Raw genomic sequence first — 26,724 nt, forward strand, 5'->3', positions numbered from 1 at the left:
TCTCTTGCCTGCGACTCCGTCTCAAGGTTGACTGGGAATTGTTAATAGAAGGACGCACGGTCTCTTTGTTTCGAGGCAATGGCAGAAAACAAAGCACTTTAACTCAAAAACCATCAGGGGCCACATCGATATTGATTTTCCTGGCAAGACACACTTATCTATATATTGGTCTCCATTAGGGCTAACAGATAGGTTAAGGCACCACTCTAAACAGCAGCAGATCAGCCTTCAAGTAAAGATGAAATTGGGCCCAGTGTCAATTTATCTTGTATTACTCCAAAATTGGGGCAAGAGGGGGCAATAGAGTCAATGACACCGTAGGCCTCAAGGGTCTTCAGTTTTGTATAATTTTTGGAGATGGCATTTAAATGTTATTATCAATATAGACTCAGTTGCTAGTTTATTATTAGGCACACCTAGCTAAAACTAATGCAGTCTAACACAACAGTCCTGGATTATTATTATTATAAAGAGTTAATTTTATAATGTAGCCTACCCACATTGATATAAATGTGGTAGTCAAAATAAGTATCTGGATTAATCACAAGCAAAATTATTAGTTTCCAATCAAGTCAGCAGAGAAACTGACCATGTTTAATTATGTTGAAATGGCCCAGTTGAAAGTTTGGGATCAAATCTTTCTCAACAGTCACTGATCACGAGCTGTAGACCTCTAACACAACCATTATGATGTGGCCATATCATCTGAAAGCTCTCAAAATGAGAAAGAAAGAAAGGCCAACTTCATAGTAGTTTCATAGTCACCATCTTCACCCAATGTTCTTCTCATGTCATTTGCTGTAGATATATGAGCTTTAAGTTTCAATTTTGGCTTCAGATGGTAAAAAAAAAAAGAAAAAAGAAAAAAAAGGACTGAGGTGAGGGGATGAATGTGTCAATGGATTACCACAGAGACAGTAAAAAAGGCAAAAAACAATGAATTGAAAGTTATTTAATTAAAAAAGTAAGTTAATTTAAAGAAAAAAATATACATGTTAAAATGATAAAGGACTGAGAGAAGATTGGACAAGTAAGTTTCTTTTTAACAGTACAAAAACATACACAAGTAACAAGTAAAGTATTTTCATTCCTTCTCTATTAGCTAATTTTGTATTTTTCTGCCAGATGGGGCTAGCTTTGTGTTATCGCTCATGTCTCCATCCCAGCCCGGAGGACAGCTGATGAAGGCTAAAGAGGGAATTAGCTACCCACTCAAAGGCTTTGCTCTGATCCTTCAGGTCAGTATTTGGTCCCTCCAGAATCAGGACAACAGGACAGAGTAACACTAGTTTGCACGGATTTGGGCAGATTTAAAATCAAAAGGGGAGGGGGTCTAATGCATGCATTGGACATAGACACATGAGCCAGAATCTATGGGTGCACCACAGTGGAGGAAAAGTCCCAAGTAAGGGAGCTCCCTTGGTAGTTTTGTCTCCTGAGGGGCAGTTGGAGGGAACAATTTGAGATTTTAAGCCTGAAATATTCTTTCCCTTAAGTGGCAGCCAATCCCAACTTAATGCACATCAATGAATACCCTTTACTGCAACATAAAAACATAAAAATTCTAAAAATGTTTGGAGTCGTTTTAAAATAACCAGTCGAACAGAAGATATATTTGTGCATTTGTGTGTAACTTTCAAGCTGTATATTATATATATTAATTTAGAAAACATATCTGTTATATGGAGTCAAACCTTTTTCATTCTGAAACAGCTTATGGATAATATTAAGTACTCTTATGCATTATGTTTCATGCAAACTAACAAGTATTCAATGTTTCTACTGTATTCTTGTTAGGGTAAAAAGGTTTTTGAAACATTTTAGGATCATCATGGGACAGTAAACTCAACTAAAACCCATGCTAAAGATCTCAGTCTACATGTTGAGTGGGTTAGTGATGCCTGGTCTTGTTTTTATTACATGGGTATAATAGGAGATATATTGCTTATTTTAAATAAATAAACAAATACATAAATAAATGACACCACAGAATAAAGGTCTGATGTTTGCTCTATGGTCCTGGAGAGAATGCCATCATACTGTAAGAGTAGTAGATCTCATTAACCATCTAGAAACCAATATTTAAGAAAAGGCTGATAAATAAAAGGTGCTCTTGCAGTTTACATGCTCAGTCTTACAGACAGTCTTTTACAGCCAGGACACACAAAAACAAAAAGAGAAGTCAAACGTGAGAATTATAGAAGCACATCATCAGAATTATTGCAACTGGATTTCACCAGGAATGCTCAGATAAAATAAAAATTGGGAAGACATATTTCTCATGCCCATTTTGTTTTGTGTTGTATTGCCTTTTTATGTATGAGACTGGACTGTCTTTCTTCCAGCAGATGGCGATAGTGTATAAGGAAAATCATTTTATAGAAGCTCAACCATGGGAAACTGTGATAGGTCAATTAGGCTATCAGTATTATCAGTATAGCAGCAATCTATCAAAAATGAGTAACTCACTGGTAAAAGCCTTTCTTATGAGATAAATTCTTCATATCATAAAATGTAAGACAGGTGCCTGAAGTGACATTCTAAGGCAAACAGGGCAAGACTGACAGGAGTGAACTTGTGGCATGCAGACAAATAAAACAGTGATGACTGTGTTAGATCAATCACTTCACACTTGGATTTACTTAAGATGGGGACCGCACAGTAAGGTAATGCACGTATTGGCAGGGCTGCACATGTATGTCAGCACAATAAACTAGAGTACAGCTGTCTATATTGGATGGATTAACTTGTCTTTAACCCTTTTGTGCAACCAATCAGATCATATTATTGCTGTCAGCAACAAATTAGACAAATCTAATTAAATTCAGACCAGTCACAAAAAGAAATTTGTGAAGTCAGCCTGGGAGTCTAAATCTAATCTTATTTGGTTTTTCATATACAGTGTTTCTCAGCCACATGACGCATTACAAAACAAAGTAAAACTGTATGTAGGCTATTTGTAGCCCCTTGTGCAGACATAACTGTGCACAATAGGGATTTTTGACGTGTCCAATTCATTGACCCTTCTTACAGGTTCTTTACTGAAGATTAAAATTATGATAATATAGCCTGAATTGAATGAGCCAAGTAAGATGTAAATTGTGAAAATCACAATCAGAAATATATGTCAGATATTTGTCCCAATAGTTCGTTTTCAATTTATTTCACAAAAAATACTAACCTCATCACTGAGAACAGTTGTCTGTAGTTCACAACAACAAGCGTCACCATGACCCACGGTATGTATTTAGTCGACGGAGACTGAACAGACTATCCAGCTATTATATCCAGTAAAGCCTGAATAATAACATTCACTACAATGAAATGTGACAACCGCGTAAGACAGGATGTGTGTTAACAAAGGCTAATCAATCAACACCATGTTCAACAGTGCAAAAATAGACCAGGTTGTTTCTTCTGTGTGCCCATAATATGCCAGTGTTTCTAATTTTGCAACAATTAACGCCACTACTCTTACCTGTAGTGCTATTTATCCATCTAGATTGTTTTGGTGTGAAGTGCAGAGTTTTGGAGATATCGGCCATAGAAATGTCTGCAGTTATTCAAGAAAATCAAACAAGATTTGTTGTGAGCAATTTCATGTAGAAACTATTTACTTTCTACCAATAGTTCCTACATGAAACTGCTCACAACAAATCTGTGGATTACCTTGAGTAACTGGGTCATAATTTCTGGAAAGAATGCAGACATCTCCACAGCCGATATCTCCAAAACTCTGCAACTCACACCAAAACAATCTATGGATCGATGGATAAATAGCCCTACAGGTAAGAGGAAAAATATGTATTTTTGATTTTGGGGTGAACTGTCCCTTTAAGGGAAATTAAATGGGATAAAAGATCACGTGTTTGCATTTAGGAAGTCATTGTTTAGTTCTTATATTTGGGGCCAGTAGTATGTGACACACACAACTAACAAATCTTTGGAATATGCTCAGCAGTAATGCCTTAATCAAAATGACAGCAATTCATTTAAAGGAGAAAGGTTTCTGATAAAACACATCTGTGGATGCACATCACTGCTGGGTTCATCTGATTGGGTGGACAAATTTCAAGACACCTAATGTTATGCTAATCACAGTAACGCTATTCTTTGAGACTGAAATACTACATACTATAAGGATGGCACATTATATTTCCTAGAGTTGATGTGGAGTTGCTTATGCCCCTGCAACACACACCTATAGAGACCTATGACTTACGAGACCTTTTACACAACAGACATCTTGAGCTGTCTTAGCAGGAAAAGCACAGGTGTAACTGATAGCATTAATAATGGCTGCATTCCATTTAGGTTTTTCCTGGTATTGTGAATGCTGGTTCACTGGCTCAACGCTTGAAAGGAACAGAGCAGTCATCAGCGTCATTAAAAACACCTGTGTTTTTCCTGTAATACATTATAATGTGCCCTGAAAATCGTCTATTGATGCTGCTTGTTCAAAACGACAGTATACTTAGTATATTACATATTAAAAGACTATATTGCCGCGATGCAATTTCTCATATAGTTGCGTGTTATTTATAATATAATATAATGATAACGCAATATGTGAAGGGGACATTTGCTAATAACCCTGACGTTACACAGAAAGTTCATAATGCTAAGATAATGCGTTGGAAGCTGGAGTTACATTGGCAGTAATTGAATTATCTATAGCATAAAGTTAGGAGAGGCTAATTTCCTTTCTGAGTCATATTTTTTAAACATTATATTGAGCTCGCCTCATGCTGGCAAATCTTTTTCAAGAAGTTCCTTGTGATGCAACTGGCATGGCGTACATTGGCGCCACAGAACTAGCTAACGTTATTAGCCACGTCTGTGAATTCAACATGGTCACAAAGCATCACCTTTGCCAAACTTTTGGGAAACTATTAAAAGTGTTTTTTTTTTTACCCATTTCGTAGCAGGGAGTTTACATCTTAAATTGTTTGCTCACTATCTCATAGGGTCTAAGAGTGTTTCTCGAAGATAGAATCCGTTCAACCTTTGAAAACCTCACAGGTCGTTTGAAAACACATACCGCAATTTTTGAAGACACTTTCTGATTCCTCAGTCTCCTTTATCCAGCCGAACACAAAAATATCCAGACTGCTGCTCCATAAAAAAGTGTTTTGACTCATTCATAAGCGTGACTCTTTTTGAATCGAAAAAAAGGCAGCAGGAAGTGACAGATTTTTGTAGTCCCAGTAGAGGTGAGAGGAGACTGTCACTTCCGGTTACCATGTTTTCCTTTTTTGCTGAAATAAACAATAGTCAGCTAAACAAGGAAACACATTGAGCTGGGCTAAACTAACAATTAATGTATGTCTGTTGGTATACTACAATTATATTACATTGCTTACATAGTTCAAAGTAAAAGTTTTCAGTCTGACTGGCTATAGTAAAATCCAGCAAGAATCAAACATGACCATCTTTAGCCATTTATTCTATTGGCTTTTGCCAAGATTCTATTCTTATGAACTCCGCCCTGCATGTACTAAAGAACAATTCTGCTTTTAGTCTTTTACTGCATGTTATCATTAACACATTCACAATATGGCATATAAGTGAAAGACATGATGAATTTATTTTTCTAAAAGGCAAACTTTGATCTTGATTTAAGATGTGCTACAATGAACCACAGGAAATAATAAAAAAAAAAATCTGTTAGATGATCAAGGTACCAAAATACTTAGAGAGAAGATAACCTTATTTTCAAACAAAAAGATGTAAACTGTCCTTACTCAAAGTGAAGGATCTGTCCATTTAACAGTTTTTGCACAAATGTTGTCTCATTAATTAAGCTTTATTGCACAATTGCACCTCTAGGGGGAGGCCAGGTACAGCAGATGTGAACACTTCAGAATGCAGGTCCAGCAGCAATTGTGGAATGGTTGGTTTGTTGAGCCAATTAGCTCAATTACTCAACCAGCCAATTTTATCTGGCTGACACACATTGACTTTAGTGACTCAGGTGAAACCATAAAGTGGAATCCTTGCTTAAGAGCTCATAGCAGATATGCAACTTGTTTGTAATTACTGCTACATAAGATCCACTGAATCAAGTCTGACATGCATGCAAGCATACTGTCTACTCATTTAAACGAGCATGTCTACTGGATATTTGGAAGTGATAATCATCCTCTAACCTTTATAAATATTGCTATTTTTAAATGTGCCACATAGCCCCTAAAATGGCTTTTCAGAATCAGCACTAAAAAAAAGGATTAAGTATGTGCAATGCCAAGATGTCGCATCTGAGACAAAAAATAAACACCACAGGCACGTCACATTTTTGCACTCTTTGTTCATACATTAAGTTTTTCAGCAATCGTTGTTTTTGACATTGATACAGTGCAAATACACAATAGCACAACAGACACCATTAAGGATAGATACTACTTTTTAAAGTCAATACAGCAGATTTTAACAATTTGCATGTTTGCATTTTTTTTTTCTTTTGCTAAATATAAATATGTTTGTCCTCCATTTAAGCCTTCCATGTTCAACAGACAACTGGTCGGGACCCTTTAACACAGAGAAGCGTTTGGAAATCAATGGCAAGTCATTTTCCAAGTGTGGTCGGCAACGTCTGCAAGGTCATGACAAGTGGTGAAGCAGGGCACTGTCAGCATCTGTTTCCCATCATGCCCAGGCGTAGTGTGATCATCTGAGTCAGGCAGTCTAATCAGCTTCATTCATACATTTTTCAACTATGCGGTCATACTGAATACATTTTAGCCATACTGTAAACCGGTACTGATGTTAAACATGTCTTCTTTGTCTTGATATGCATATTATATTAAGAAAGAGATAACCTAAGACCTGAGAAATTATCGCATTTTGCAATGTAAGACACAGAGGATACAGTGCCGTTCACCCCGTCACTTCACATTAACCACCAACACTCATCAGCTTCACACACTCACCAGTGTCTCAAACTTTTTCTTTGACAGATGAAAACAAAACAACAAACATTGACGACAGACGGACAAAAACATACTCAGATGGCTCAAGTTAACGCTGACTCCATCCATCTTCATATGTACCGATTAATTTCCATCCATCCATCCATCCATTTTCTACCGCTTGGTCCCCGTTAGGGGGTCGCGGGTGACTGGAGCCTATCCCAGTGACTTCGGGCCTTAGGCAGGGCACACCCTGGACAGTGGCCAACTCGTCGCAGGGCGAACACAGACACAGACAAGGACAGACAACCATTCACTCACACATTCATTCAATACGGGCAATTTAGAGTTATCAATTAACCTACACATGCATGTCTTTGGACGGTGGGAGGAAGCCGGAGAACCCGGAGAGAACCCACGGTAACACGGGGAGGACATGCAGACTCCACCCAGAGAGATTGTGTGATGTTGGTCCGGTCCGGGAATCGAACCCACGAACCCACGATCTCCTTATTGGGAGGCAGGAGCTGTAGCCGCTCTGCCACCGTGCACCCCCCGATTAATTTCGTTTTTTAATATAAAGTAAACATATGCTTGTGGCAGATGTATTTTTTTTAATCTGGTGATTTTGTCATTTTGTTATATTCTAGGTTTTAAAAACTATTCATGGTGAATTCAAAACGGGGCTTTTAAACTTCAGGTGGACAACTTGTGATGGCTTCTGATCATGGCGGCGCTGCTTCCTCAGCATCACTCAACGGAGACGTCACCTCCATTGAGGCATTTTAGAGCTGCATATTAATAGTAATGCTCAAGCACAAACACCAGCCAGCCCCCCCTCCCATCCCCACCCCACCCCACCAGCCCCAATGCCACCTCTCTATCATCCATCTTTCATTCCTACAACCCTTACCCAACCCTAACAGATTCTCTAAAGTCACTGGTCCCTGCTCTCAATTTCCAACTCCTTTTTTCTTCATTTTCTCCCTTCTTCCCATACTTATGGCATTTGTTTACTCGCTCTTCTTGGTGACAGCCGTGGGCGATGATTTGGACTTGCCGATGTAAGCCTCGACGAAGAACTGGACAAAGAGCACAAAGTAGCTGAGGTACATGAGGGAGGACCACACAATGTTCTGCATGTGGGATGGACACTCCTGGCCCTGCTGCATCCACGAGTACACCAGGTAGTTGACCACACAGCCCATCAGCATCTGGGTGATCTGGGTCAGTGTGATGAACATAGCGAACTTGCGCGACACCTTGAAGCCAGCCGCCCGCAAGGCGTAATAAGAGTACATGACGGCGTGGACCAAGTAGTTCATGGTCATGAACCATCCGCCGCCAGCCACCATGTCTTTGTAGGAGTACCAGGAGTAGAGCAGCACGGTGATGTGGTGGTACCAGTGGAGGAAGATGAGCTTCTGTTTCCTCAGGACAATGAAGAGAGTGTCACCTGCAGGAAATTGGGTTGTTCAAGAGATGGAAGATGGAAGTTTATGGAGAGCATGGGGAGGAGGGGAATAAAGAAAAGGGGGGTTGAATGAAGGGGCAGGAACAGGAGGAAAGGGTATATCATTACCACTGGCTCATTTAAAACCACTGGCTGTGATTCAGGTTCTTCTCAAATATGCAGAAAATATTGGCTAAATGAACTATGTAAAACCACAAAGCTGTTGACACACAGAGTAGTGCTGAAATGTTTGAAACAAATGTTTGAAACAACTGAACTAGCTGCCCAATAAATAATAAACAGAAACACAAGTGACAGCAAAAGCTGTATTTACTGCACCCATTTATTACACATTATAATGCTGACATTGACAAGTGTTTAACAATAAACCAATATTATAAATGCAGACAGAAAGAAAACAAACCATTATTGGAAAAAAACTTGCCTACCTTTAAGTTTACCCTCAGTATTTTTAAAAATGTATTTCTTCTCACCTGCTACAACGTTATAAGCAAATTACTGTAATTTCACTTATTTTGTATCAGTGATTGCCAGTGTTTAAAATGATTTGTTTATTTTAGAAAAAATATTTCTGATTAAACTAGAAAACTTCTCTAAGTCTCTAGTCTAAGGAACTCTCATTACTGTGTCTACATTATACTCAGTACCCGTGAGCTTATGTTTCCCTTTTCAAACTGATTTAATATTGTGACAACTGTACATTTTTTTAATGTATCATATTTTATTCTATATACATATGATATTATATTCCTATATTTTAACTTCTGCACTATTTTATGTCTTAGATTCTCTTTTACTTGTGTGATTTTCTTTTTATACATATTGTCTGAGCATTGTTGGGGGGAGCCTGAGAACTAAGAATTTCATTGCCAATGATTGCTCCACCGTAATTGTTGTGCATATGACATTAAAGAACTTGAAACCTGTTTGAAATGGCAGAAAATTACCAATAATGCCACTCCTTACTACACTGTATGACCACGATGTGCATTTGTGCATGTGGTAAAACAGTCAGCAGGAGCATGCTATTTGTGAGGTTACTGCAGTATACTATAAGCCTGTTTGTAATTATATCTGCCTAATGTGTATGTGTTTAGTCTAACATTGGGTTACACTACAACTGACAATAGAACAGTTGTGATGAATGGATGACTCAATTATTATAATTGCAGTTCACTAACATGCCTTTGCTGTTTGGCAGTATTAGGTCTCAACTGTCTGAAAGCAACATCAGTACAGAGCACCAGCTTCATGCACGACATTATCACAATGAAATTAATCCAAAACAAAACTTTACTTGGTGGTCGATTTACTTGGGCAAGATGGTTTATGGGAGACACTATATTATACCCAGTACACAGACAAAATGAGACATGCCATAAAAAGGTCTTGACTTACCCAGTTCTGGTGCTTTACTAAGTACAAAGGCGTATGCCCAGAACTTGCTGACAGGCCCGTTGTAAAAGCTCTGGTCACAAACTGACTGTTTAAGCCCTTTCGTCATCAGGATGTACGTCATGTAACTCCCAGTACGGATGGCACCAAATATACTACAAGCACAAAGAGACAAAACAGACAAAAGAAATCATCAAAGATGGAAAATGTGTAGTTATTTCATTACTGTAGTTAATATGTGAAGTCATGCCATGTGTGTCGGTATTAGCTGCAACTTAACAGTAATGTGTTAAAATGCAGTGCAGCACTTTTAGACCCGCACAGAATCCCATGTTAATTAAACTGCATTTTTAGTTGGTTTGAAATAAACCATGACTTTTTATATCCTATATATATATATATATATATATATATATATATATATATATATATATATATATATATATATATATATATATATATATATATATATATATATATATATATATATATATATATATTAAGCCCAGCAATAAGCAGGTCTAAGTTTCCCCACACAGACCAAATGCTCAAACGTTGAGCCACAGGAAAAGGACCAGTATGACTGAGTAAAGGAAATTTAAAGTAAATGTGGTCAAATGCAGGTGCAAATGCCACCAGAACCATGACATGACACAGATATGATCTAGCTGTCTGTTTATGCTTTCTCACCTGAACACAGCAAGCGTGAGCGACCATAGCACCAGCGGTTTCCTCAGCTCAAACTTCTCCCTCTGTTTCATGACATGGCGGCCCCCGAGGATAAAGGCAGCGTAGAGTGCAGAGAAGAGAAAGGACTTCTTCCTGTAAACACAAAACAAAAGAGATTACAATTAACCTTTTTTGACTTTTCATTGCCTTTACCTACACAGGTTCATGTGCTGATTATGTTTGGTCTCTTTCAGCAATGCTCTGCTTAATATTCATACTATCACATAATGTTAACACTGGGCAGGTTTTAATTAGCTCCTGAACAGACCTTCTGCAACAAATGTGAGGGGTCAACAAGATGAAATAGCAAAAATGTAACAAAAATAGTGAAAGGCTAATATATAAAAGAAGACATGAAAATGAAATCGTAAAGTCCAGGAGCAATCTGACATGTTAGCAACAAACAGCAATTAATCAATTAGAAATCCATCCTAAAATTAAAGAAGCTATTCACCACGAACATTGCATTTCTTGGCCCATGTAACTACACACTTTATGCACATCACAAAATGATGACTAACCGAATGTTTTCGAAGGGGGACTTTTCCTTTATGGACTTCAGATAAACGCATTTTGACAGTAGTTACTAAGGTAGTAGTGAGTGTCATTCGTGTCCTTAAACCCAAAATTTCTAGGTTTGAAAAGAAATGTATACACCCAAAGGTCTGCTTCTCTAACTGCTTCTCTTGCAGCAGCGCCACTATAATAAGTACAACATACTGTTTACAGAACACAAACAATAGCTGTACTGACTTCACAGGCAATGCCTGAAGTTAATGATTTGAGTAGAACCAACAGAAGACTGGGGAATGCTGCTGAGAACAAGAGTAACTTTGTCCAAAACACTGTTTTGTTACTAATAGTCTGGAACAGCATTAGCCAAAGTATCGTAGAAAAGGTTTCAGTCGTAGTCATCTGGACACTGTTTTCAGAATCAAGACGTTTCGGCTCCGATCCGGAAGTCATTCTCAATTGTGAAAATGGTCTGAGAACTCAGAAATTTAAGCTACTCTGTGTCGCTTAAGCCCTGCCCTCAGGGAAGAGTCTTCCTGAGTGTCTGCTGTTCACTCTACCTAGTTTCACCTGAAACTGACCTTCTTTTGTTTCCATGATGGAAACTCTCTCATGAGTTTTGTAGCCTTAGCAAAGCACAGCAACAACAGCGCTTAGTTTTGCTGATCAGGTGTGATCAGGCAGGAAAGAGAAAAAAAGAAAATTTTTCTTTGCCAGTTAAAAAAACGTGTCTCTGTGATACACAGGGAGTGGACAATATGCAACAGGAAAACCTTTCATTTTCATGCAATCAATAGGGTTTTGTAAGTCTCCGTAACTAAAATATTTATTCAACCTGATGGTAATTTTTGAGGTCCTAGTTTGTAATGTTGTTGTTGTGGAAGCCATATAAGAGAGTCAGTCACGTTAAGGTGAATATGAATTAGCAGTCATGTTTCAATCACTACCAACTGATCTATCACTGAACCACTGAACTGATCTATCATAAGAGTAACCAATCAGGCAAGTCAATGAAGATAGGAACAAAATAACAATGTGCAATAACAAAGTCAGTCGTTTAAAATAATGGACTTCATTGTGCATCAGTATTTTTCGATGCCACCTTTCTGTTCTTGCAGGAAGCCCACAGACTGATTTAAGCCACCTCCACAGAACAAAAAGGACAAAGCAGTCCAGTCAAAGTCAAAAGGAACTGCTTTCACAGGATGACAACAGGGCTGAACTGCAGAATGACATCACTGTTTCTCAACTACACACAAAAAAGGGGAGAACAGAGAAACACAGAATACACAGTGGCCTACATACTGTAGTGAGGCTGGGAGGATCAGAGAGAAGCAACAATCTCAGCACTCCCATTCAGTGTTCTGCCGTCCAAGCTGCAAGGTCAAAAGTCAGAGTGATATATGGCCTAAGCTGTGATTCTGCAGTGTGCTGCATACTTTTTACATCTAATGATATCCTGCATGGATATTGCATAAGCATCCATTTACTTTTTTAGTGTATCAAGTACAGACCATGTACAATTCAATCACAATAAAATGTATCAATAACATTTTTTATAATCAATTAATAATTTAAAGTGAGACTATGTAACTTCTGAAAGAATAAATAACACATTCTTCCTCTTACAAATGATAGCTTTAATTCACAAGCAACAAAACACACATGTGCTCAATTCAATACAATCAGCAGTTTTGCTGCTACAGCCTTGCTTGATCTGGTATGACCAGTAGCTTATGGAGGCTGATGTTAGCTAATGTTAGCATGCTTTAGATAGAGTTTGTTGTATAAAAGGATATTATTGAGTCAGTTTGCTTGTGTTACTGTAACAATTCATTTGAACATTTACCATTACCCTATAATTGTCACTTGTGGTAAAAGTTACATAGGCTCTGGCACTTTTAATACAGACCATGACCTTTGATTGGCTGTTTGGTTTGATCACTAAGACAGTGGAAGACAAGCAGTTGCTAGAAGTGACATTAACTTATGCATTAGGTCTACATTTTTTCGTAGCAATTGTAAACTACATGGATCATATATACCACTGCTGTCCACACAAATAGCCTATGTTAAATTTTGGTTATGCACAATTTACTTGTGTTAATGGCATTGTACGAGGTGGCTGTTCCTCATTTTACCTATTTTTCTTTTTACCTTCTTCTTGATGATTCTGCCACCAAAAAAGGGGTAAGAGACAGGCCTGTGGGTGTAGAGCATGACCAATCAAAGGAGGGGAGACATCAGCCACTGTCTATTCCATCCCTGCCACCAAAGTCTCGAGCGAGTGTTGAGCAGTTGGGGGCGCGTAGGGAGGGTTGAGCTCACGCTCGTTACTGCCCCATGCTCACAGGACTGCATTTGTGCATGTGGAGCAGACATGCTCCTTCGTAAGGATGCTTTTCCGCTCGTGGATACGGTTCTGTGCGCTCGTACCATGTCCACATACCTGTTTTTTATGTGCGCAGGTTTTGAGACTAATTAAATGCCATAGATTGCACTGCTGTCAGAAAAAAAAAATTATAAAAAGGTAAAGAAAGCCAAGGGCATAGTCAAAGCTGACAAGTTGGTGGAAGTGGTGGTGGAGGTGCTGCTGTTGTCTTTGCAAAGGCTGTGAGTGCCGGGTGCAGCCAAGCTATGTCTGCAGTCACAGGAATCTATTTGAGACATCAGTGTGAATTCACACCATCCCTTCATGCTCCCCGGTGCCTCTGCAGCTCTACGCCTGACCCTCAGTGTTCAGATTCGCCCAAGAAATAATACTTCAAACAGGATTTTCTATTATTTGCTGCATGAAACAAGCTGCATGTCTTACCAAATAAAAGCCAACATGCAAGTGATACCATGTTTTAATGATCCAAGGGTCACTGCTTTGTAGAAACAAAATAACTGACTATCTGTGGGGGCACAGTAGAGTTATTGATCAATACCAAGCATTCAACAAATTGCTTCACCAGCTGCCAAGATTTCTGGCTTTTATAAACCCACTTTCTGTCTTCGTTTTGGAACAAATACTTCAAGCCAACTTGAGCGTCAAGATACTGCCCATGTACTGTCACATACTATCTATTTTACACTTTCTGGTGTAGCCATCTTATTGATCCATTTTGTGAAAGTAATTTTTTTATTTTGTGAAACAGTCCACAGTCACTCAAGAGTATGAGAGGGTGGATGGTGTACTAGAGACATGTGGTTTTATATTCTCCTCTGGTGAGTTATAGAAGTTGACAAAAGCCAAAGATTACCTAATACCACTTTAAAAGCTTTCAATTGATGAAGTGACAAAGAAGGGTGACTAGATCTGCAACAATTACTCAATCAATCGATTAGTTGATCAACAGAAAACGAATCGGCAACTATTTTGATAATCGATTTATTTCAATTTGATCATTTTCATCTGATAATTAGGGCTGCAACTAATGACTATTTTGATAGTCGAGCAATCTATCAATTATTTAAACAAATAATCAACTATTTGGATTATGAATCACACAATTACTCAATGGCTCTTATTTAGCTATCAGCTTTTAAATTTAGCTTGAGGTTGTTTTAGCCATGTGCTAACTAACAATAAAGATGAATACTTCATTCAAAAATACATCTTTCAATGAACTTTCCTGCTGATACAACAGAATGTTCACCCACATTGGGCACGCACGCATAGACAGGAGTTTTTTTGCGAATTAGAAAGTATTAAATTCTCCGGTGTTCTCTAAACTTGTGCACTCGGCAGCAACGCGTTCTCCAGCCTTAAACGTCGCCATGAACAATGCAACAATTAAGACTGTAAAGGCACATTTGGAATGTGAACAGGATCGTTGTGTATAATAAATATTTGCTACTCTCAACACCATTAACAATTCATTAATCAAGAGAAAATTTATAGAAAATGTTACAGCTCATAACGTGAAGTAACATGACTTTTAAGATTAAGCTAGCTAACTAGCTTACCAAGACGAGCCTTCATCATCCAGAAAGTCAACGTGCCTCCTCTTCAGATGCTCCAGCATAACTGATGTGCTCCCATGCCAGGCAAGGTCAGCTTTGTAAATGTTGCAGTTCACAACCTTTTTGGCCGAGTTAAGAGTGAAATGCTCCCACACTTTGGAGGTTTTTGGTCGCTGAAGGTGTTGCCATCGCGCTGTTGTTCACATCACTCCAGTAAGCGGTGTCACTTCTGCCCGATGAAGTCACTAACTCATCGATAATTTAATTAGCTGGCAACTAATTTGGTCATCGATTTTTGACGACTACATCAATTATTTGTTGCACCCCTACTGATAATCTGATAATTGTTTTAAGTCATTTTTTTAAGCAAAATTGCCAAACATTCTCTGGTTACAGCCTCTCAAATGTGAGGATTTTCTGCTTTTCTCTGTTTTATAGTATTTTAAACTGAATTAAAATGGAAAGAAAACATTGGATTACGTCACAAAGTTCACTATTTTTTGACATTGTATAGACCAAATGATTAATGAAGCATGATCTGTAAATACGCTTTGCTACTGTATACGTCTGGCAGTTGGGATTTACAGTGTATTTTTGAGTTACCCTGAAGACTTGAGTGAGTGTCAGGGGCTAAGAAAAATCAGACCGGAGCATAATTTTTATTCCCATCTTCTTTCAGTTCACTTTGCAAATAATGCAAACAACAAACTAATGAAGGAGCAAAAACTTGAAATAAAACAAAATACTGATATGCTGATTTACATCACTAGACAAAAAAAACAACAGATCGAAGAAGCCCATGAAATCATAAAAAACAAAGCTTCATGCAGAGAAAAACAAATTGGAACTAGCACTTCTGATCCTGACTTATGTCTGCACAGGACAATATATTAGAGGGTGTGGTAAGAGGCTTGACTGTGCTGTTTGTCAAAGTGGGCCGAGGCAGCACAAATGGAAAACTACAACGTCAGAGCTCTTTTGAGGAGGATCAGCATGGAGTAGTAACAGAATCAGCAGAGATGTTTTGCTTGCTGCAAGGTTGGAAAACAGCTGCTGACAGACCAACAGCTGAGATTTCCTGCAAATAACATCAAGCAGCAGTGGCTTCATTTTAAAAAATATAGGTGTCCCAGATCCACTGCATAAATTATACATGATCAAAGTGTTCACATGAACACAAAGCTTGATATGCTGAAATAAACTGAAATTTTACATTGCTGTTTGTTTCAGAGAATTCAGGGTCACAACCATAGACTGTATATAGAGATGGACGACATGACAGCTCCCCAAAAGTGAAGCCAAAACATCTTGATTGCCCCCTGGTGGCTGACTGCAGTATAGCTCATAAACCCCGCCCCGTCAATGTTAGCGGATGGGACAGGAGCCAAACTAAAAACTCAAAGTACACGTCAAATAAATTTTTCCCAAAGATGGTTTCTGTCGTTTTAGGTACTTCAAGTGTACGTTTTTCTTATAAGTTTGGTTTTAATTAGTTATTTGATGCTATAAAAAGGGGGTTTCACATCATGATTGACAGCTGAGGCCGGCTTGCGATTGAGTCAGCTGGGTGTATGGGCGGGACCTCGATACCTCAGCTCCAACTCCGATCACTACTGCGCAGACTGCCTCCAAATGAAGTCACCAGCGCAAGATGGCAGCTCCCATATCCGGGATATTTTGGCTTAATTTTTGTACAGTGGGAGGAAATGGAGACACATCGTCCATCTTTATATAAAATCTATGGTCACAACATAAATCATATACTAGCATGTACTTGTGTGTTCACAAATCAGATGTTCCTTATTTTGTTAAAACATGTACTGAGACAATTATTAGTTTACAAGACAACCACCAATTTAAGAGACGATCAATATGATCAATATGTATAACCAGGACAATATGCAAGAGCTGCTCAGTTAGGTAGCTAAAGCATCTGTGGCAACTCTTTCTCTCATGTGTGATTGTTATCATAGGCTAAGACGCTGGGTGAGATGCTGGGCGTTGGTCCAGTTCGCGCTGTTGCCAAATCATGCTGAATATCTGAGATATCAAAATAATGTGCTCATATCTAACTAATAGAGTAAAGAACATAAAGTTACAAAGCCAACAAACCAAAACTCTAGTGCTGCCCTGAGCCACTCCAACAAAACCGTCTAAGCCAAATAATGTCAATACGAGGGCTCCACTGAACATGTTGTTTAGCAGGCTGCAAAATCTTGCTTATTCTAAATAATAAAAAAAAAGAAAAGATATCCAGACAGCTACCAGTGAGAAAAGGCTTCAGACCCCACACACAATTGTAGTAAACTAGCAGGGTCTAGACATCAGCTCAAAGTACTGTAATAGTATATCACAATAGAGGTGTGTACTATATCTCTGTGGTTTTCGGTGGTCCATGTACTTGCATGTAACCTATATAGTACAGTACATAATATGATAAGGATGTTGATCCCATAGACCCTCCCCTCCCCCACTGACAGTGTTGTATAAAGCTGCTAGATAACCTGCTATGGAACTTGGATCGGTATTAGCTTGTCAAGGAGATTTCACCCGTTACATAATCCTGAGTTTGCAGTCTGAGGATGAGTCTGCACGCCTGTGCAAGTGAGCTAGTGTCTAACTGTCTCACCAAAGTGTGTGTTTGCAGTGTCACATATGCATATGCAACTGTATACACATTAAATGTGTGTATATGCATGTGTGCACGCACAAACCCACTCAATTCTGTCCGGGGGTGGGGGGGACTCACTTCCCTGGCACTGTTGTCTGTGAAAGGCTATCAGAGCTACTGTGCCAAAGTGTAGGATGAGCAGCAAGCCACTAAATAAGACCAAGAGGTGCTGTAAATAAGACCTAGCTTTACAGAATAATCTGTCATCCAGGAAGCACCCAGATATAATCCAGTTAGTAACACACCCATGCATACTGCATGCAAATGGGACTTTAAAATAGCCAAGCTTGTAAGATACTATCACTCATTGGTTTAGTTCATTATACATCTGGTGGCCCACATGAAGGGATAATTTATCTAGAAAGGAAACAGAAGAGTACTTTTGTTGAGTGATAATTATTTCAGCCGGTTAAGTGCTTAAGAACATCTTGAGCTTGTGCTTATTATAGTAAGTAATAGAAGCCACTACAATCTATAACTACACTCAAAGACTCTGGATCAAGCTCCTCTGTCTGTACAATCAACATGTCATCTCAGACATCAGTGTGATGTTGGGGAAACTCGGACAGATGGAGCAGCATCTTTGTTGTAATGGGAACCCTGTCTCTGATGCAACACTATTTATCCAATTTGGACATTGTGGAGGAATGACACATTTTGGCACTATATTGTATTAGATGAATGTAAAATAGAAAATATTGACCATTATATTATACCAAGGGGTTTAACAAATGAAAGTTTTGGCCTAAGGGTGGCACCAGATGGAAGGCCATATTACCTAACTCAAAAGGGTATGCTCTGAACAGTTGCTATTTAAAAAGGTACACAGTTTGTGAGCAGTGGTGGTGCTGGTTTCTATCTTGTGCTCTTCTAGCACTGAATAATGGCACACATGTGCAGGTCAAGCAAATGGGTGACCCGATACACATTTCTGGAACTGCAGAGGGTAATGCAATTATGTACTGTATGCAAGCCCTGCTATTCCAATGACTGAAAGCTGATGCAGATAACATGTCAACAAAAGCTGCAATGTGCTGCTAAGGTGGGGAAGAAGAAGACCGCTAACCAATATGAACAATGCAGGTTTCAAAATATTTTTAAAAACCATACAAAAAGTTGAAGTTCAAGGAAGATATTTAGATGTTTAGCCCTCATTTGCCACCTAGCAGATATACTTTTTAATCCTCCATGTACACAGACAGTAATAAATAAATGACAAGGTGGTGTCAAATCATACTCCATTCAGGCGTACACAATGTCCATGTTCCATCTGAATGGGTCCGCGTCATATATGCGTCTCTTGAATAAAACAAGTATTAAACTTTGTTTTTACCCTTTTCATACACCAAAAGACTGACTACTACAAAACCTGCTCCTTGGAAAAGTATGCATAGTTTTATCCACTCACTGAATATGGTCTGCCTCATTTGTGAGGGACGACATATTTACTAGTTTATTTTAACATGCACAGTGACTCAGTGCATTCAAAATAAAACAGACTGTACAATAAATTGCTCTTTCCTTTGTTTGCATCTAAGCCTTTCCCTGACAGCCTGATGAAATCTGAAAGTGAAACCAGAGCAGAGCGACACTCCAGGCAGACCTTAATTTCTGAGGAGCCAGTCCACATCTTCTTCTCTGGCTTCACCAGTCGTGAGAAGAAGAGCAGCCTAGAAAAGCTCAAGCCTGGGGTGGACTCTGGGTTAACATGGTCAGAAATGATCAGCATCATCATGCGCTGCTGTCGTTAAAATGGCAGCAGCATGCAGAACCAAGACTTTCTAAACTGAACTGTATGGCCATCAAGAGGAACCTCTAGAATTGCACTGGGAAAAAATTATTTTCTTCATTGGGCAAAATAATAAATGTCATTGTTTGCTTTCATTTGATTTGGTTTTGGAGTTGTCACATTATATTTAGCAGAGAATTAAAAATCTCTTAAGTAATTTGTTTGGTAAACTACGCATTAAATTCAGGGCACAGGAAATAATATAACACACAAACAGAAGGCAGCTTATTGTGGCTATAAAATATATTCTTGCTACCCCAGTTTGACACCTGAAAAATCATTTCTTCAATAAACATCTTGAAATGGCTTCTCATTAACTACAACCACCTCTCCGACATCTTCTGCACTGTGGCTTTGAATTATGCATCCTTTGTTAGTCGCCTGCCAGTAATTTTGGCATCTAGAAATGTATTATTTCATTGTTTCTGTTCATTGGAAACCACTATGGAGAGGATCATCAGCTAAATTCCTCAGATGAAAAAAACTCAGATTACAACTATTATTTAACCAAATACATCACAACAAGCTATGTAATGACCACTGAAATGATACCCTGATGCCAAATTTAAGACGGGTGTATCTATTGGTCTCATCCATCCAACAGCAGGGCTGAAGAACTCTGAGACAATAACATGAAACTTGGAAGGAAGAGACTTAAGTACTATTGGAACCTGACCTTCAAGACTAGTCAATGAGCTATGCTAATTTAGAATCAAACAGCAAATGATTAGCCATGTTAAGTCAATACTACACCACCATAAGAACAAAGCAACATTCCTATATTACTTATATGGTCTTCAAAAACGATGAATCATTTCATTTTGGCTAACAACAGTATTTGCAATGAGATGGTAAAAAGAGTAAAGCAGCTGCGGGAATAAACATTAACAGACAGAATACGCAAAACAGACCAGAAGACAGATCTCATTGTTCATTCTCACTGCAGCATTCTCAGACTTCGCATCCCTTCGTATCAGTCCAGGGCAAAACCACGGAGATCCATCAAAAGTGTGGAGACCCGTGAGGATGCTATGTACCCCAGAGGCTTTTCAAAAACAGAACACAGATTCCAAGCAATCTGCATGGTAATGAGGAATGATGATGTGTGTGAGAGTACAGAGTAAGTAAGCAGGTTAAAGATGTTTGTATAACGGAGGGTGACAGCTCTCTTTTGGATAGTAAGGCCGCACTGCAAAACCTGGCAATCTTAATACATAACAGGTCATTTTTGAACTGCAGCAGATTTTACCCATCACACAGAATCACATCAAAAGCAGGAGAAAAAAAAGAAAACACAAAACTCAAATGCACCTACACAATGCAAATGCTCACTCTGACATACATAATCCTCAATAGCATATTACACAAGTCTCATATTAGATCATTTTCAATGACATTTTTCCACCACGTCACACAGTGAAGGAGTTAAAGAGTGAGTCTGTTAAATGATTTGAATTCTGATGTGATTGCTTTTCATCACGTTCACTGGCTTGTTAGTACTATACTGATGACCCCAGGAAGAAGTAAGCAGCTTTGCAGTGAAGTGGCTAAGTGTCTGATATAGGTAGGAAGATAGGATCTTCATAAAGCAACATGCCTGATGTTATAACTCTAATGGCTACAGTCCAAATATCACCAAAGAATTGTCACTGCACTGCCATCTCTCCAAACTTCTAGAAATTGTTACACATCACTAGTATCATTTTAAATTAAATGACATATACTGTACACAAAAGTTTACATGTTAGATGTTTAAATTCACACCCTTTATTTAGAAAAGATGGTGAAAGCACATATATATAGTATTTCATAGAAAATCAGAAATCAACTGCTTTGGAAATTCATATCATACTAATAAAGCACAATGCCTACAGATACACAAGTAAATGCATGCACTGTGCAGTACAGTAGACCTGAACAGAAAAATGTGTATGAGCTAAATGCAATCAGTGGATTTTGGATAAATTTGAATGAATGAATCTGAAGTGAACTTTGTAAATAAGACATAAGACAAATGTAAAAATAAAGTTAGGACTGACTTAGAAAAGTGGGGTGGTGACAGTAAACAAGACCAAAACCCATTGGTTTAATTCTGCAGAATCCCAGGACTACAATTCCTGTTATATGTTATGCAAAAAATTTCAATGTAATACTAAGTAGCCAAGCATTAGTCATATTCCCTCTCTATTTCAACTGTAGAAGAGCCAGTCTTTTCTCAATCAATCAGTCTTACAGTTGAAGGATATGTGTTGAACAGAGCACGTTAATATCACTCAGACATGACAGGTTCACTCAGAAATGTCCTGACTTCACTTTTCTTCTCAGGTCCCAGGTGCTACGTGATGCTGCTGACACTCCTGAAATAACAGGAAAGCATTGACGACAGCAATATCTGATGTAGATGATTTTTTTCCAGCTTTCTAATTTTGTATGCAGAAGCTACTGTGTTATTTGGTCTGCACTATCAATTTTTCCAGAATGTTTATTACAGTCGCTGATTACTTTAAGAGTTGGCTGCCCACAATTTCATGAGCAACGTCAAGTTTAACAAACTGTCACCTCTACCATGTCATTTGTGCTTTGTAACTGTAAATATGTATGAAAACATAGGCACTACAAGAGGGAAAGAGGATGGTGCTCTTGTTGTTGCTAAACAACAGCTTCTAGGTCCATGTCCACTCCTTCCTCTTCTTCTTACAGCTAGTTGCTTAATTGTTCTTGCTTCACAATGCTGAGCTTTCTGCTGCCAGTCTCAAGGGAATACATCCAATCAGTGTACCAGTCTCCATTTATCCCTGCAATACAATGACATGTATACATATTATATATACAGTGTCCACTGATGTTACTGTTTTGAAACACATGCAATACTCTAAGGACCTAGTCTGTACAGAAAATTCCTTTCAAATACACAAGCAACTTACTTTGCATGTATCAACCCTAAAAGTGATGAAAAGTGAAAGCACTACACTAAGAACAGTAAATTAATTGAATAAATACAGCATAATAATATAAGATGGCCTGTGAACATCTGCCAAACCAAGGAAATTATTTGAGACTCATTTAACAGCTCAAATTATGTTTGAAATATGAATAGACAATCAAGAGCAAAGCTGAAGTTTTTTCCTCCTTTGACAATTATAATGAAAAATTAAAGAACTGCAACAATATAATTTGGACTTTGCTAAGAGTAGTAGTGGTCATAGCAGTTTATTTCAGCTTGCTACCCTACTGGCTGATGACCTCTGATAGTAATGCTAAAATGGATAATCTGCCCAAATCGGCTACTCGTTAGCTTGTGTTATCACCAGAGCTGAACAATGTATGGTTTCATTATCATCAACACTGTGAGATAAGCATGTACAACAGGCACGTAATGTACTGTTAAGCGAAATGGGTCCAAACAGTCACATTAAGTTAAAACTCTGGATAGAAAGAGGAAACTAGTTGTCACTACATCACTAGTCCTGAATACCAACAGTCTAGTGCATCTGTTTGTACACCAATTTACTGCAATCACTCCTTGGTCATGCACACATGCTTTTAAGAGCACAAATAAGGCATCTCCCACTTTTAACAACTTGAAATAACTACAGTAGATAAAATTGAAATTTCTGGTGATATCCAAACTTAATATACCATAAATTTGTCTTACCTTTGAGGTCTGAATAGTTTCTTGATCGTCATTTATCAACACAAATTCTCCATCTCTGGTGGTCAGCTCTGCTTCCGTAGTGACAGATTTTTAAAATCTTACATGTTTTTTTATGTTACAGATAAATCCTGCTGCCAACAGCATTTTTCATATCTTGTTAAAACTTTTTTTTTTTTTTAAATCAGATATCAGGGTGTGTGTCCAGGGAAAAAAGGCATATTGTTCACTTACAATACTGAATGCTAAGCCATTGGTTCAGACTTCAGAAAAGCATGTTGCAATTCTGGCCTCACCCCATTCGAGTCATGTCACAGCAGGCATTTTTCCATTAGTGGTGATGTCACACCTGCTGTGACATCACTGATCGGGGTGTTAAGTTCAACAGGAGTTTACACCTACTGAACTTCGGCTTACATCTATGCACATGTATGGTGTTGTAATGTGATGGGCCGGAGCTAGCACTCAGGAGTGCATCAATTAGCATTGTCAATAAAATTGCTGAAAATATTGGTGGACAATTCAATGTTAACACCCAACCCTAGTGCTAAGTGTCCCTTTGTCAACCAAAAACTAATTTAATTGGGATTTGCACTTGGCTTAGTTGATGTTAATTTCAGACCCTAGTAGAGGTTTGCTGAAGGTGCCTTACCCCAGGCTAAATAAATAAAGTGTGGTGTGCAAGTCTGTGATTAATGTCACTGCATGGTGAAAAAGCATTGCAGTTGGTTTTCAAATGTCCTACTGAACTAACTGTTAAACAACAGCTTATTTTTTTCTATTTTGCTTGACACTTGCCTTCAAACCACTTTATTTTTGTTGGGGGTTTTTTCTTGCTCTGTCTCACCCTTAAGTTATAAAAACATGTCATGCTTAGTCAGTTGCTCCGTGTACATTATGAATGTAATAAACAACCTATCAAGTCCCATTTTTTGCGGTTGTTGCCTCAGCCATGTGCACTGGCCCAGTCTGGCATCCCCCACTGCAGGAGCAGCGGAAAGAAGTCAGCACAGATCAGCTGCAACGTGATTGGCTAATACTCTGTCAGCAGACATAAGAAGATGAATGTTATTGGCCGGTTGTCAGTACCAGCGGGCAGGACAGCTCCTACACATTGCTCGCATGCCGTCTCTCCCTCTCTCTCTCTCTCTCTCTCTCACACACACACACACACACACACACACAAACACAGATTTCATTTCAATGAGTAAGAACAAAACTGTTCTTAGACTGGCTCCAAGAGCTTTCCTCAATCCAAATTTGTGTTAAAAATAATACGCTAGATGTGACTCTTTTCTACAGGCAGTTCAAACAGATGATAGAAGAAGCCAGATGAATGCCTCCTGCTCACCGTGTGCTGCTTTTTTACAAACCCAGTGCCACCGAATGCTTAATGAAGCCTGTGCTAACTTTACGCATGACTCATTTTGTTTTGCTTAGAACCATTTCTTGCTCAACCTGGCATGGACCTGGACAATAATGACCCTTCAGTGAGATCACGCAATGGATAGTTGGATGGACCTGCACATGACCTACATATGAAATGCATCAATGCACACAACCACAAAGCAATATTTACTTAACCCAAGTAGCAACAGTGAAATATCAGTCTAGGACAATGATGCAGTTTGTGTAAAGCCTTGCAGACACTGCCCTGTGCAAATAATGACAGATCTTAAATTAGTTTTCATCTCATTCCAAGAAGGTTTCATGAAATACACTGCATACTCTGTTGGAGCTTGTTTAGTAATTAATCAGTTATAAGTATCAGTATTTTCTATTCCTTCTTGTGACAAAAACCTCTATCATCTTTAGAGCTGATCGATTAGTAGTTTGACACAAAATTGCCTACTATTTTGATGGTCGATTAATCGTTTCAGTCATTTTTTTAAGCAAAAACACCAAACATTCTCTGATTCCACAGTCTCTACTGTGTTGATTTGCTACTTTTCTCTGTTTTGTATCTTTATAAATGGAACAGTTTTTGGTTTTGGTCTGTTGTTTGGACAAAACAAGCTGTCTTCCCCTGATATTTTACAGTTTAAATGATTGATGAATCGAAAAATAATGGACAGATGAATGTTAGTTTTCATACAGAACAAAACATAAATTGTTCAAAGTAGACTTCTGAGTGAACTTACGATAACATGCAGTATTGCTGCCTTTTCATTCTCCTGTGCAAAACTATAACTTTACTGTCATATCTGTTGTTATGCCTGTACAGTAGCCTACTTTTACTGAAATAACGGTAAGACCTCTTTTGAAGGAGAAAACCATGGGATGACTGGGGGGTCGGGGGGTGTAGCCTGGGGCCAGGCTTGGTTCAATATGCTTCTGGGCCAGTGACTGTCTAAATGGATGAGGCAGCAGGAGCCACGGATGACCTTTACAATAGTATCGCGGTAACTGATGCCGGGAGAATAAATCACAGGAAATCAAGGACAAATAAAGATGCATAATGCCACAGCGATTCGCCATGTAGTGAAGTGTATCGCATTCGCACGCGGGTAAAGGCCTGCGTGAATGTGTTCATTTTATTAAGCACAAGCAGCAATTTGCGGATGATGACAGAGAGCCTGATATAATAGGATACGGCGAGGTTTAATCCCGGTGAGCGAGGCTGATGCATGTGCGTCGTTACAGCCTCCAATTCACGTTTAATAGGTACACACGTTGAATTTGTAGTGAAAAACGTTTACTGTAATGTGGGATTAAAAACGATGCGCTAACATTACATCGCAATTTAGCCTTACCAGTTCTCCTGCATCCATCGGATGGCTTCGTCCTCGTTGAACTGTCTCTCGAATTCGTACTCTTGCAGAGCTAAAACCGACATGCTCACTGCGCTGTGTTTCTAACCACTGCTGAAATAAGACGATACTCGGCCGAGTTGTTTCTATTTAGTCTGTTTCCTCGCAACCCTTGACTCGCATCGCTCGCGCTGCTGTCAGGACCTCGCGGTTGTGCGCGAGCACTTCAGCAGTCGCGGCACCTTCCTCCTTTACCGGCTGACCGAGCCTACGCCCTCTTCCTCAGGAAGGTGAACTCCAGGTCCTAACGCCGCCGAGTTTGCTCTCCTCCTTCATTATTGAAATTTATTCAATTCACTTCATTTCAAGTTTTAAAAAATAACATAGAAATACCCCGAAATACACAAAAACTTGATTATCCATGGATAATTAACTATAAGATTATCATTTAGTTCAGTTTAGTTAAATTCAGTGCAATTTGTTTCACCTCATTTCATTTAAAATCAGACTACATAATTATTTTCTTGATGAATCATTTCATTATTTAGCCTATAAGATGTCAGACAGTCAAAAACACCAATCGTAATTTTCCAAAACCCAGTCTGACATAAGAATTGTTTGTTTTGTCTGACCAATAATCAACATTTTTCAGTCACTATCATAATTTTTGACTAATGACTAATCAGTCATTAAAATAGTCTCCATTTAATTTTCTCTTCAAGAACTAATTGATTAATCAATCGTTTCAGCTCTAATTCACTCTGTGAAATTCATTCTATTTTACCTTAGCAGTGGTGGAAGAAGTGTTCAGATCCTTTACTTACATAAAAGTAGAAGAGTACTCTATTACAAGTAAAATTACATACAAAACATAAATATTATCAATAAAATGTAC

At 38.6% G+C, this 26,724-nt stretch overlaps 1 protein-coding gene and 1 long non-coding RNA gene across 3 annotated transcripts in view; both read right to left on the bottom strand.

The window, feature by feature from the left end:
- LOC122880629 overlaps nt 1-5,368 on the bottom strand; it is a 92,143-nt gene extending 86,775 nt beyond the window's left edge. Inside the window, exon 1 of one of the 2 annotated variants that reach the window (XR_006378985.1) lies at nt 5,042-5,368. This is a non-coding gene — a long non-coding RNA (uncharacterized LOC122880629). The remainder of the gene's footprint in view (nt 1-5,041) is intronic. The other variant, XR_006378984.1, reaches the window with a different exon arrangement.
- Nucleotides 5,369-7,491: 2,123 nt separating this feature from the next.
- Nucleotides 7,492-26,080, bottom strand: elovl6 (ELOVL fatty acid elongase 6). The gene is made up of 4 exons (XM_044205941.1): nt 25,833-26,080; nt 10,468-10,599; nt 9,781-9,932; nt 7,492-8,364 (listed from the first exon to the last, which is right to left on the bottom strand). The coding sequence occupies exons 1-4, from the start codon at nt 25,913-25,915 to the stop codon at nt 7,922-7,924; spliced, it is 810 nt and encodes a 269-aa protein (XP_044061876.1). The 5' UTR covers nt 25,916-26,080; the 3' UTR covers nt 7,492-7,921.
- Between the last annotated feature and the right edge of the window lie 644 nt (nt 26,081-26,724).

The sequence above is a fragment of the Siniperca chuatsi genome, linkage group LG8 (assembly GCF_020085105.1).
Source record: "Siniperca chuatsi isolate FFG_IHB_CAS linkage group LG8, ASM2008510v1, whole genome shotgun sequence".
NCBI lineage: Eukaryota > Metazoa > Chordata > Actinopteri > Centrarchiformes > Sinipercidae > Siniperca > Siniperca chuatsi.